The sequence below is a fragment of the Cricetulus griseus genome, chromosome 2, assembly GCF_003668045.3.
Source record: "Cricetulus griseus strain 17A/GY chromosome 2, alternate assembly CriGri-PICRH-1.0, whole genome shotgun sequence".
Lineage (NCBI taxonomy): Eukaryota > Metazoa > Chordata > Mammalia > Rodentia > Cricetidae > Cricetulus > Cricetulus griseus.
In genome coordinates, this window is record NC_048595.1 from 378,073,539 (window position 1) to 378,086,058 (window position 12,520).

The 12,520-nt window shown below is 42.3% G+C and overlaps 1 protein-coding gene across 4 annotated transcripts in view; it reads left to right on the forward strand.

Annotated features, from left to right (window-relative positions):
* The window catches only part of Tnrc6b (trinucleotide repeat containing adaptor 6B), a 61,798-nt gene extending 52,733 nt beyond the window's left edge, over nt 1–9,065 (forward strand). For 3 of the 4 annotated variants that reach the window (XM_027404048.2, XM_027404049.2, XM_035440776.1), the window contains 5 exons: nt 160–255; nt 3,625–3,849; nt 4,253–4,323; nt 6,146–6,285; nt 8,334–9,065. In XM_027404048.2, coding sequence (XP_027259849.1) covers nt 160–255; nt 3,625–3,849; nt 4,253–4,323; nt 6,146–6,285; nt 8,334–8,721 — 920 coding nt within the window. In that variant the 3' untranslated portion in view covers nt 8,722–9,065. The remainder of the gene's footprint in view (nt 1–159; nt 256–3,624; nt 3,850–4,252; nt 4,324–6,145; nt 6,286–8,333) is intronic. The other variant, XM_027404051.2, reaches the window with a different exon arrangement.
* The last annotated feature ends 3,455 nt before the right edge of the window (nt 9,066–12,520 follow it).

Consider the following 12,520-nt stretch of genomic DNA (forward strand, 5'->3'; position numbering starts at 1 on the left):
TAAACAGAAAATGGAAGACTGTTGCTTTTATTGTTCTTTTTATTGTTTGGTTGGATTTTGTTTTCCCTTCTCTTTAATTTTAAATAAAATGCTTACAACGTTTCCCTGGTTATACTGACATTTGTTTCCAATATTTTCATCTTCATTTGTCACTTCAAGGGTCTAATTCTTCCCTCAACACCTCGCTGCCTTCACCTGGTGCCTGGCCCTACAGTGCCTCTGACAACTCCTTTACCAACGTTCATAGCACTTCAGGTACTTGGTGGCTTTTCCTCTCTTGCTTGACAGTTGACTGTTTATCAGTGGCATTTACTTCCTAAGGAGTGCCTATAAAGGAGGTGAAGAGCATGGGTCAGCACAGATGGGGGCACAACCTTCCTTTGCATTCACCATTCTCTCAGGGAGCTCCTAGTCTTACGGAGATAGGGTAGGGCTAACACAGGACTACTTTGGTCAAAGCCAATGGGAATAAAATGTCATACAACTGGGGATATTCAGAGGACACAGTTAATGACCTGAAAACCAAATGCTTCTGTTAACCAGCCAGCCAAGAAATCAAGGGCTATAGGAAGAGATGGGTTAATCCCGATGAGCATTGAGGCAACCAGTGATAGCTTACTCTTCCCCCAAAATCTGACTTAGAGACAAAATGAGAGTCAAAAAGATTAACTTGCCAGTAATACCTATTGAGTTCCTCATTATTTGGTGGGGTTCGGGGGAGGGCTAATTGGACTTTTGTCATTTATTTGTTTATTGAGACTTCATGAAGAATGGAAAACTAATAGCAGCTGGAGAGATGGTTCAGTGGGTAAAATGCTTGCTGTACAAGTATGGAAACCTGAGTTCAGTCCCCTGCACCCACATTAAAAAAAAAGAAAAAAAAATCAGGCAGGGCTGGAGAGAGGGCTCTTCAGGGGTCCCAGGTTCAATTCCCAGCACCCACATGACAGCTCACAACTGTCTGTACCTCCAGTTCCAGAGGATCTTGCACCTTCACAGACATACGTGGAGGAAAAACACAATGCTCTTTAAAAAATAAATAAATCAGGCACAACTCAACACACCTTTAATCCCAGCATTCAGGAAGTAGAGACAGGTGTAGCTCCATGAGTTTGGGGCTAGCCTGGTCTACATAGCGAGTTCCAAGACAGCCCATACATAGTGAAACCCTGTTTCAAAAGAAAAAAAACCTGAGCTATGGTACGTACAACTAATCCCAGTGCTTGGGTTGCAAAGACAAAAAGATCCCTGGGCTTTGCTTGTAGCCAGTCTATCCAATTCAGTGCTCTACAGGTTAAGGGAGAGACAGTATCTTAAAAAGAAAGAAGTTGTATCGCATCAACAATGCAACAGTAATACTATATGCTAGCTGAGTGTTCCTACAGGCATTATAGTAAACTTTAGCGTGAGCTCCTTTTTGAGTTTCTCCTACTGTGTAAATGGGTTACCCTCATTCAATAGATAAACTGAGATGATTTTGAATGAATTCCTGCAGGCTGGCATGGGTTAAGACCCTATGTCAAATACCAAACAAAAATATTGTTGTATTTCCCTGTGTCATACTTAACAGGACTTCATTTACCTGTAAGCTGGCACAGTACTTATTACACAAACCGGATGACCTGGTCTGATCCCCAGATCCCACAATAGGAGAGAACCTCCACATATGTACCATGTTGTCCACATGTACACCCACATTCACACCTGTACATGTACACCATAATATAATAACGAAATGATGAAATTTTTGTCTAATGCTTGCATTTGTTTGACTAAGAACCCTTTAGGTTGTTTTCTTTTGATACAGGGTCTCGCGTAGCTCAGGCTAACCTCACATTCATTTCACTCCTCCTCTCACATGCTCTTATCATAGGGATGTGCCAAAACTGGCTAAGTACTGAGATACTAGTTACCTAGGTTGGTCTGCGTTCCCTTGGGCTGAAGCAGTCCTCTGCCTCAGTCTCCCCAGCAGCTTGCCCACATAGACACGTGGCTACCTTCTCTGGCACTCATCTAGTTCTCTCATTCCTATAAAAGCCCAGATTTCAGGAATTATCTCCTTGCAGTTGGACATTGACCTGAGACTTCCCTAAGACTGAACTTGCCTATCCTTATAACTTTCTTTTCTCCCTAGCTCAGTCCCTTACTATTTACCTCACCTTTCCTCTCTTCCTCATTCCCTGGGTCCCAGGCCCTGACTCTCACTCTCAGGAATATATTTGACAGCTGTAATTTTCCTCTCCACTCACTTGTTCCGCTCTGGTGTCACCCTAGTTTGTGCTGAGTCTTTTGGAAACTTTGTTGCAGCTTACTTAGTCATAATGTACCTGTGGCCTCTTACTTCTCTGCCCCCATTAAAACTGGAAAGGCCTTACACTGAACCTGAGTTTTCTTTTTCCTGCATCCCTGAGCACATCCTTTAATGTAAACCCTTCAGATCTATCTTTGCAGAGCCTCTGCCAGCAGCCTAATGCTTTCTGTCTTCTGTGTATTGAACATATGTTCTGTTGCCAAGGTTAAAAATTTGGTTGTTCTGTTTCCCATCTAAACCAGAGGCTCTGCAAGATAATTGTGTTATCTACATTACTGTCAGGTACCTTAAGCATAGTAAGCAATAGTACTTATTTGATAACTTTGTTTTAGATTTGTTTATTTTATTGTATGTGTGTGAATGTTTGCTTGTATATATGTGTACCACATATGTGCCAGAGTGCCCACAGATGTCAAAAGAGGGCATGGGGTCCTCTGGAGTTTCGGTGGTTGTGAGCCACCATGATGGAAATCAAACTCAGATTTTTGCAACAGTAACAAGTATTCCAAACCACTGAGCTATTGCTCTAGCCTTATTGATTATTTTTAAAATCAATGTTGGTGTCAAGGCACAAGCAGTGCATTATTTTCTAGTTTTGTTTTGTTTTGCTTTTCATGGTAGTCAGTGAACATTGAGTGAGTACTCCAATTCTATTTGTGTTAGCAGTCTAATAACCCTGTCTATTATCTTGACCTCCTTAGGAATACTTTCTCCATGAATTTATCTTCTCTTTTCAGTTGTATTTACCCATGAAAGTAGTAGGAGATTAGTTACCTTATTAAATCTTGGTTGGTTCAAAGTCATTTTAAAATTTCATATTCAGCATGCTCTAAGAACAATTATTTTCATACTGGTCCCCCCCCCTTTCTTTTTTTCCTGACACACAGGGTTTCTCTGTGTGGCCCTGGCTGTCCTGGCATTCACTCTATAGACCAAGCTGGCTTCGAATTCACTGAAATCCGCCTGCCTCTGCCTCCCTGTTGCTGGGATTAAAGGCATTTACTACCACTGCTCAGCTCATACTGCTCCTCTTAAAATATATGCTTCCTGTCGGGTGGTGGTGGCACATGTCTTTAATCCCAGCACTCGGGAGGCAGAGGCAGGCGGATCTCTGTGATTTCGAGACCAGCCTGGTCTACAAGAGCCACAGAGAAACCCTGTCTCGAAAAACAAATATATATATGCTTCCTTCTACTTTTCAATGTTTTGAAACAGTTATAGAATATATATGTGTGTGTGCAGATAAAATTTGTGTCTATTTGTGGGCAAATGCCCATGTAACCTGATGCTTACTGACTTTTCTCTTTTCACAGCAAAGTTCCCTGATTACAAATCCACGTGGTCCCCAGATCCCATAGGACACAACCCCACTCATCTCTCCAACAAGATGTGGAAAAACCACATCTCCTCCAGGAACACTACACCGCTGCCCCGCCCACCTCCTGGCCTGACCAACCCCAAACCGGCATCTCCCTGGAGCAGCACAGCACCCAGATCAGTCAGGGGGTGGGGGACACAGGACTCTCGGATTGCCTCGGGTGAGAAGGATCTGCTAAGCAGGAATAGCTGTTTAGCACTATGGGGAGGGCTGACCATGGAGGAGAGCATGGTTGTCTGGTAGAAGAAAAACTATCTTTTGATTGAAAAGTTGCAATCAGTACAGATGAAGGGACCCAGAACCTCTATAGGGTACTTGAAGTACAAATGAGCAACTGTAGAGGGGGAGGACAGTGGGAGGGAATACTATCTCACAAAAAGCAAATGAATTTACTGGGATCAAGGACTAGAAGAGACCATGAAGGTCAGTGTTAGACAGACAGACAGACAGACGGTCTGAATGAAAATGTTCCCCTTTATAGTTCCCTGAGAATGTTGGTGATTCGGGTGTTCTTTTTGTTTTGTTTTTCTCACTCTTCCTCATCCTTTTTCTGTTGTTTGCAGCCTCTACCTGGAGTGATGGTGGCTCTGTCCGTGCTAGTTACTGGCTGGTTCTTCACAATCTCACTCCACAGGTAACCTTATTTTCTTGTGCTTTTCTAGATAAGGCTTGATTTTATTTAAAGAAAGAGAAACTGGGCATTGTGGCACACACCTTTAGTCCCCAGCACTTGGGAGGCAGACGCACGGAGATGTCTGTGAGTTCAAGGCCAGCCTGGTCTACATAGCAAGTTCTAGGGGTACATGGAACTTTTGTCTCACAAAAAAGGGAAGAAACAGTAGAGGAGCTTGGCAGATACTAAAGCTTATTTATGAGACTAGAGAGATGGCTCATGGCTTAACAGATGACTGTTAAGAAAGCTTGCTGGTTATGCGGAACACCCAGTTTTATTCCCAGCACCCACATCAGATGCCTGTAACTCCAGATGTAGGAGGTCTGATGCCTTCTTCTAGCCTATAAAGAAAGCAAATTTATTTCATGGCCACTGCAGAGGTCCTTTCAACAAGATGGGTGCTGGCTCCTAGGCCTCACCCTCACCCTTACCCTCACCCTCCTGGTGCTAGAGGTGAGCAGGCGCTATGAAGCAGTGAGAATGAGGTCGTATGACCTACTGGTCAGGAAATGTGTTGTATAGATATGCCACTTGGATGGTATGTTTTAACCACATACAAAAACTTGTTACCAGAAAGGACTTGGAAGATGGCCAAGCTGGTAAAGTTCCAGTTGGAAATTTCTTAGGCCTTTTAACATCCTAGTGTCTAATAGGATTCTCTATGGAGAAATGCATTTCTGTTTTGTTTTTTTTTTTTAAATGAACACTCTAAGATCTTTTTATTTATTTATTATGTATACAACATTCTGCTTCCATTTATATCTGCACACCAGATATAAGGGAAGGTGGATCTCTGTGAGTTCGAGGCCAGCCTGGTCTATAGATATAGCAAGTTCCAGGACAACCTCCAAAGCAATACAGAGAAACCCTGTCTCAAAAAAAAGGGGGGGGGATTAGAGCTGCCTAGTAAAGATACTAATGTCACTCCTAGTTTAAAGTGGTTAGTAGAGCAAAGTTGATGCATGGGGCAGTTGACTTTCCATCACCAAAAATGTGTTTAAAGGAAATCTGTCTCCTGAAAAGCAATTTGTGCCAATTGCTGACGTACTTACGATTATTTTCTGTGAAGAGCTAACATGAACTGCTGAGTTTTATTCTTCAGACTTCCCACTGGTGCTGAAAATGGAACTTAGGACCTTATGTATGTTAGGCCACTGTTCTACCACATTACACAGCTTTTTAAGGCATTCCCAATTGTAACATTCCTTTTCCAATACAGTGAACTGAAGTGTTGGAATTAAGGCTTAAATAAATATATTTAAGATCTTGTTGAAAATTAATCCATAGAGTAAATAGGTTTGTTCATAAAACTCCTGTGTTGGAAAAATTATCCATAATCCCTTCAGCCCTTGGTCAAATGGACTTAGTCAAAAAGGAGTTCCCCTCTTTATATGGTCAGAGGAATGTAATAGTATTGGAGTGAATTGTTTTTGGACTAGGCCAGTTTTAACTGTCAGTACTTTTCTTGTCTGTCTCTGTGAGATTATTTATTGAGGAGGCAGAAAAAATAAAGTGTTAGTAATGATGTTGATAACTTTGCATGGTATCTTTAATTCTCATTTCTGTCCTTTTGAGCTCTACAAATCAGCACACACGTGTTTGTTGATCTCTTTTAAAAATGAGGCTTATGTTTTATGGCACTTATGTTTTTATTTTTAGTTATTTTTATATAGAAACATTACAAAATAGGAATAATGGGTCTTAGCGTCGTTCTTTAATTGTCCTAGAATTAATTTCCCATGCCTCTTCTACATCTTAGCTCACAAGTGTTGTTATCTCTTAGATTGATGGGTCAACCTTGAGAACGATCTGCATGCAGCATGGTCCACTGCTGACATTCCATCTGAATCTAACCCAGGGCACTGCCCTGATCCGGTACAGCACCAAACAAGAGGCAGCCAAGGCCCAGACTGCATTGCACATGTGAGTACTGTATCCTGCAGACGCATGATGCACACAGGAGTGTTCTGGCCCTGAACAATGACAAACATGCACAAAAGAACCTCAGTCATGGCCAGGCATTGGTGGCGCAAACTTTAATCCCAGCACTCAGGAGGCAGAGGCAGGCGGATCTCTCTGAGTTCGAGGCCAGCCTGGTTTCCAGAGCGAGTGCCGGGATAGGCTCTAAAGCTACACAGAGAAACCCTGTCTCAAAAAACCAAAATAAAAGAAGAACCTCAGTCATGTATACATGCAAATACTAAGGTGTGCCAGTCTTTCTACCTAACTCTGTTTGCATTGTCTAACGTATGTCATAGGCTCATAATCAGAACTTCAAATGTAAATAATTTGTACAGTAAATAGATTGTACCACAAACAAAAACAATGTTTATGAAAATGCAAAACATCCCAAATGCTATTATTTTTCATGGTAGAATCTAGCTGCTTACTGTGGTAACATGTAGATAAGAAATTTTATTTGTTTTTTTGTTTGGGGTGGTGGGTGGGTTGGTTGGTTGGTTGGTTTTGGTTTTTCAATACAGGGTTTCCCTGTGTAGCCCTGATTTTCCTGGAACTCACTCTGTGGCTGACCTACAAATCATAATCCACCTGCCTCTGCCTCCGGAGTACTGGGGTTAGAGTCATGTGCCACCACTATCTGAACTACCTGGCCTTCTTTGACTCTTTGTTGTTGTTTTGGTTTTGTGGTTTTTGCTCTTGTTTTGTTTTTCAAGACAGAGTTTCTCTGTGTTGCTTTGGAGCCTGTCCTGGAACTCACTTTGTAGACCAGGCTGGCTTTAAACTCATAGAGATCCTCCTACCTCTGCCTCTCAAGTACCAGGACTAAAAGCATGTGCTACCAACACCCAGCTTTGTTTGACATCTTGAGACAGGGTTTCTCTGTGTAGCCCTGGGCTATCCTGAACCTCACTGTGGAAACCAGGCTGGCCTTAAACTCATAGAGATCTGCCTCTTCTGCCTCCCAAGTGCTGGGGTTAAAGGTGTATGCCACCACACCCAGCCCAAAGAAGAAATTATATGTAACGGGGTTTTGCATGAAGTGGACAGGAGTGGATCAGACTCTGACTATCCTCTTTCCCTGGTGAACAGAAAAATGTTGACTCCATTGGGCCACAGACACCATGACAAAAATCCACAGAGAACACAAACAAGTGATAGTCAAGCCCCAGCAGCAAGTCCTTCCCCTGGGATGGAAATGGTGCTCTAGGTGTTGGCACTGGCTTACCTGATATTAGTGGATGTCCTTCTTTATCTCACATGGAGCAAACAAAACAAAACAAAAGAAACCTGACAATCTTCTTGCTTTTGAAGACTTGGGATTTTTTTAAAATACTTTAGATTCACAGCAAAATTGAGAGGATGGGACAACTTCCCATAATAACCCTGACCCACTCCCTCAATAATACCTTATCAATATCACTCACTAGAATGGCCCATTTGCTACAGTTTATGAACATTCATTGGTAACTAATCCACCAAAGTCCACAGTTTACATTAGGGTTATGGTTACATTCTGGATCACTGTTGGTGGTTGATGTGAACAAATATATGTTGATAGATCCAATATCACATCATTGTGTCGTTCAGGTTAGTGCCATTGCCCAAAATATCCTCTGTGCTCTATATTTACTCTGTGTCTCTTATCTCTGTCTCCGACACACACACACACACACACACACACACACACACACACACACACACACACACACACACACACACACACACACGCAACCAACCATACAGATGGACTGGAAATGTAGCTTAGTTCTTGCTTAGCATACATAAATCCCTAGGATCAGTCTCCAATACTGCACAAACCAAGCATAATGGCACACACCTGTAAATTTCAGCACTTGGAAGGTAGAAGCAGAAGGCCAGCCTGGGCTATGTGAGACCCCCACCTCAGTCAATCAATTAGCAAGCAAACACAGTGGCAAAGGGCTGACAGCATTGACCCCTCCCGTGCTTGTCATCTTTTAGGTCACCTTGCTCTCTTCTTCCTCCTCCAGGTGTGTGTTGGGAAACACTACCATCCTGGCCGAGTTTGCCACTGAGGATGAAGTCAGCCGCTTTCTGGCTCAAGCTCAGCCCCCTACACCTGCAGCAACCCCAAGCGCACCTGCCACAGGATGGCAGTCACTGGAGACCAGCCAGAACCAGGCAGACCCTGTTGGACCTGCGCTGAACCTTTTTGGTGGGTCCACCGGGCTCGGGCAGTGGAGCAGCAGCGCTGGTGGCAGCAGTGGGGCCGATCTTGCTGGCACTTCCTTGTGGGGCCCCCCAAACTATTCTTCTAGCTTGTGGGGAGTCTCAACAGTGGAAGATCCCCATAGGATGGGCAGCCCTGCTCCTTTACTACCTGGTGACCTTCTGGGAGGAGGGTCGGATTCAATCTGAACTTAGAACTTTCAACTCTGACCTCGTGACCTTTTTTGGAACAGCAGCAGCACTAACTTGACCTTTTCGTTTTTTTTTTCAACTTGCAATAAATACATTTTTAAAAGGAAAAAAGAAAACGGAGAGAGAAAAAAAGGTGGGTCATTGACAGACTGTCTGAGCACATAGTTGCCTCCCTTAAAACTTCAGTTTTTTCGTTTGGAATATGAATCCAAAAAGAGAACATATCACTCTTGAAATACTTGAATCATGAACGCCAACCTAGAAAGACAATGTGAAGCAAGTACACATACCATTTAAATTTAAACACAAAAAAATTAAAAAAATTAGTTTCTAGTTTTTCACTTTTTTCATGTTATATGGAAGTTGTTGCTAAGAAACATATATACTGAAAAAATAGCTTTTTAACTTTGTTTGCACTGGGTGTGTTTCCGTCCTTAGGTCTACCATGTTTGGGTGGGGGGAAATTCAAAAGAATTGTTGGGGGAGGGGGGAGGGAAGACTTGACGGAGCCTCACTTTAAAAACAAAAACAAAAAAAATCTTCAAAAAAAAAAAAAGGAAAATTTTTGTGATTGGCTGGTTGATAAATACCAGTGTGTTCTGGCACATGTAACTGCCCAGGCATGCTCGTTCTGGTATGTGTGTGCACGTGTGTTCATGTGCATTTGTGTGCATCCTCCTCTCTGTCTCTGTGTGTGCCTGCGTCCTCCCTCTTCATCTCACCCCACCCTGATTTCTCAGAAAGCTGCATTGCTGACAGTTCGCAGGCTGGCAGGCCGGCCATCTGCTTTTTATTTTTTTAGCTATGAGAACACAGGAGCACAGGGAGCTGCTGCAACTCAAGCCACTTCTTCGGGCTGCATTGAGATGAAGGGTGCTTTTCAATGATTAGAGCAGTAGCCAGAATGTGAGGTTCCCCGGCTTTCTCTTGACCTAGCAGCAGAGCAAAGCACTGCCAAGTCCAGCAGTTGAGGTGGAGGTACCTCTTAGAGCACCTGTTGCTCACTTCTGTGCTGTGAAATGAGCTGCCCCTGGGCACCCAAGAGCTGTTAAGTCCCGAGCAGGCCTTTTTGTTACTTTGAATGGGAACAGAAGATTCAGTAATTTTTAAATCATGTGATGCTTCAAAAGCAGAAACTGTGTTCCCACTTCTATGTAATCAGGTGTGAGGACTTTTTTAAAAGGAATCAGGTAATGCAAATTAAATATTCTTATTGTTTCTCATTATCATTTGAGGAAAACAGCAAATTGTGAGCAGCCTCCTGGAAGCATCGCAGCTCCTCCCTCTCTGCTCCTCTCTCGCTGAGCATTACCTGTGCCAGGCCATGGCGTGTTACAGCACCAGGCCATCACTGACAGAAACGTTTACTTAACGAATGTTCTTAAACCAGTGTGTACTTCAGGCTTCTCCCTTTGTTTCTCTGTGTTGTGTTTCCTGTGTATGTGGTTTTGCTTAGGCAGAAATAACTTAGCAAAGACTTAAGTATTGCACCTTGTTTTGGTTTTGACCTCTTTTTCTTCCTTGTAATGTTGGGGGGTTTGTTTTTTGTTGTTGTTGTTGTTGTTTTTTGGTATTTAAAGACTTTTTTTAAAAAAGCATCAATGTAGTAGTTCTCTGGGCCGAACAGGAGGCAATGTTTAATCCATAGTTATCAACAACATGTATGTACTTACTATGTTGGAATCAAAATATATCAAACTGCTTATTGTGAAGAGAGTGAAAGCAAACCTGAAGGGGAACCCTAACATACAAAATAGATGGGGGGGGTGGGGGAGATGTGTGCGGGTAACATGCTAGCACTTGTGTGGATATCCCAGTCTGCATCGTACTGTTTGTTCAACATGAAGTGCCGACATTCTGTACCAGCAATTACCTGCCCATTCCAACCCCTGGTGGGAGCAGACCTCTGCTGTCCTCTGTGACTTGCTGCTATTGAGGACAAGGGAGTTTTTCTTTCTTTAGCATCTTCAGTGAAGGATACAACAATGCCTAATGTATTTGACTTTCAGCCTGTCTCTTTGTGTAGGTGGGTATGGGGGTTGTGGATAGGAAAATGAAAAACAACAAAAAAAACAAACAAAACCAAAATTGCATGTAAGTGGCTTTGTGAGACAATGAGTGGGAAGTTCTGTAGTCTTCTTAGCTTACCCTATTGAATATAAACCTGGCTTCAGAAGAGGTTGACAGGCTTGGTTCCTGTGGGCACTTGTGCTTGCCAGTCTGGGAGCCCTTGGCAAGTGGGTAGGCAAATGAGTTTGCAGTTCTGGTTTGTTCCTACAACACCTTGTTCACATGGACTCAGCCTTCCTCCTGCTCTCTGGTTTCCATCACCACCATCCCCCTCCCACCTCTGCCCCTACAAAATGTCTCCTTCCAGCCCTGCTGACTCTCAGTGTTTGAGCAGAGCTGTGTTGTGGGTGGTGATGTCCAAGTGAAAGCAGCTTATATTCAGACATCTGCGGACTAAAGGCTAAATCTTAGTGTCTCCAGACTCCTGGGAGCTTATGGAGACTGTCCACTGCCGCTCTTGGTTCATAGCCTTGCCTGCCCTCTTCTCCTCCTTCCCCTCCTCCTCTTTCTGCCTGTTGGGTCCTTGACCTGCACTATGGCTTAGTTGAGTTCCTTACGATACTACGGTGAAAGCCGGGTGCTAGAGCCCCTCTTGTTTACAAGACATAATGAGGGATTTGAAATATGTAAAAATAAACACGAGAAGCTAAACTGTTCTTCCATCATAAGCGTAAAGGGAAAAAAAACTAAAAAACTTTAAAAAAAAAAGACCAAAAAGTGCGCATATATATATATATATATATATATATATATATATATATATATACACACACACATATATATATACACATATAAATATATATTTTAGATGAAGACTAACTCTGGGAGCATTTAACAGTGTTTTTGTTTTTAACATTTATTTTCCTGCTTTAAAATTTGCAAGCATTCTCAGGAATTCTAGGGTAGGCAGCCAGTTTTTTGAAGATGGTTTATTTAAACGTATCTTATCCTAGATAGACAGCCGTTTCTTTCCCGTTAGTAAACTTTTACAAGTTCCTGAAACTTCAAAAAGTTTAAACAATTTTTACTTACAAAAATGTAAAAAGTCTCCGAATGTTATCATACAGGGGAGTTACACATTTTAAGATGCATAGAAATGTTTTTTAAAAATTTAGCAGCAACAAGTAAATTCATTATCTTAACAACAGTCGGAGAAGGATTAAGTTTTGTGAGCGCTGTCAACGGCCTCACTGAATAGGGTAGTATTTGGTGTACATGAGTAGGATTGCCACCACACTGTTAGCTTCTGTATAAGGCTAGGCTGGCATCTCCCCAGTCATGTTTATGTTCTCTGATGCAGCCCTTCTCCCTGTCTCTCCAGCCCCATCAACAAAAGAAAGGAATAAAGAAAGAAACAATAATTTAAGGAAAAAAATTGGCTCTAAACTGTATAAGTAGTATGGTTGTTGGATTGCTGAGAATCTATGTAAAGAGTTAGGAAATATTTTAAACAAATCTTAAATAGAAGCATTACTAAAAGAAAATTACCTATGGACTGTTCTGTTCATGAAGACTGTCTGTTTCACCTCCATCTGTTACAGGAGGAGGAAACAGAAGAATCTAATAAGGAACAAGTGGTTTTGCTTTTTTTTTTTTTTTTTTTTAGCTCCCAGCTACTGTTGTGCTTGTTTTAAATGCTATTTTGAAGATCTGCTGCTTACTGTCCCCATCCTGGGTGGTGGAGATGTGGAGTGTTTCCTTTCGATTTTGGTGATACTGAGGTCTC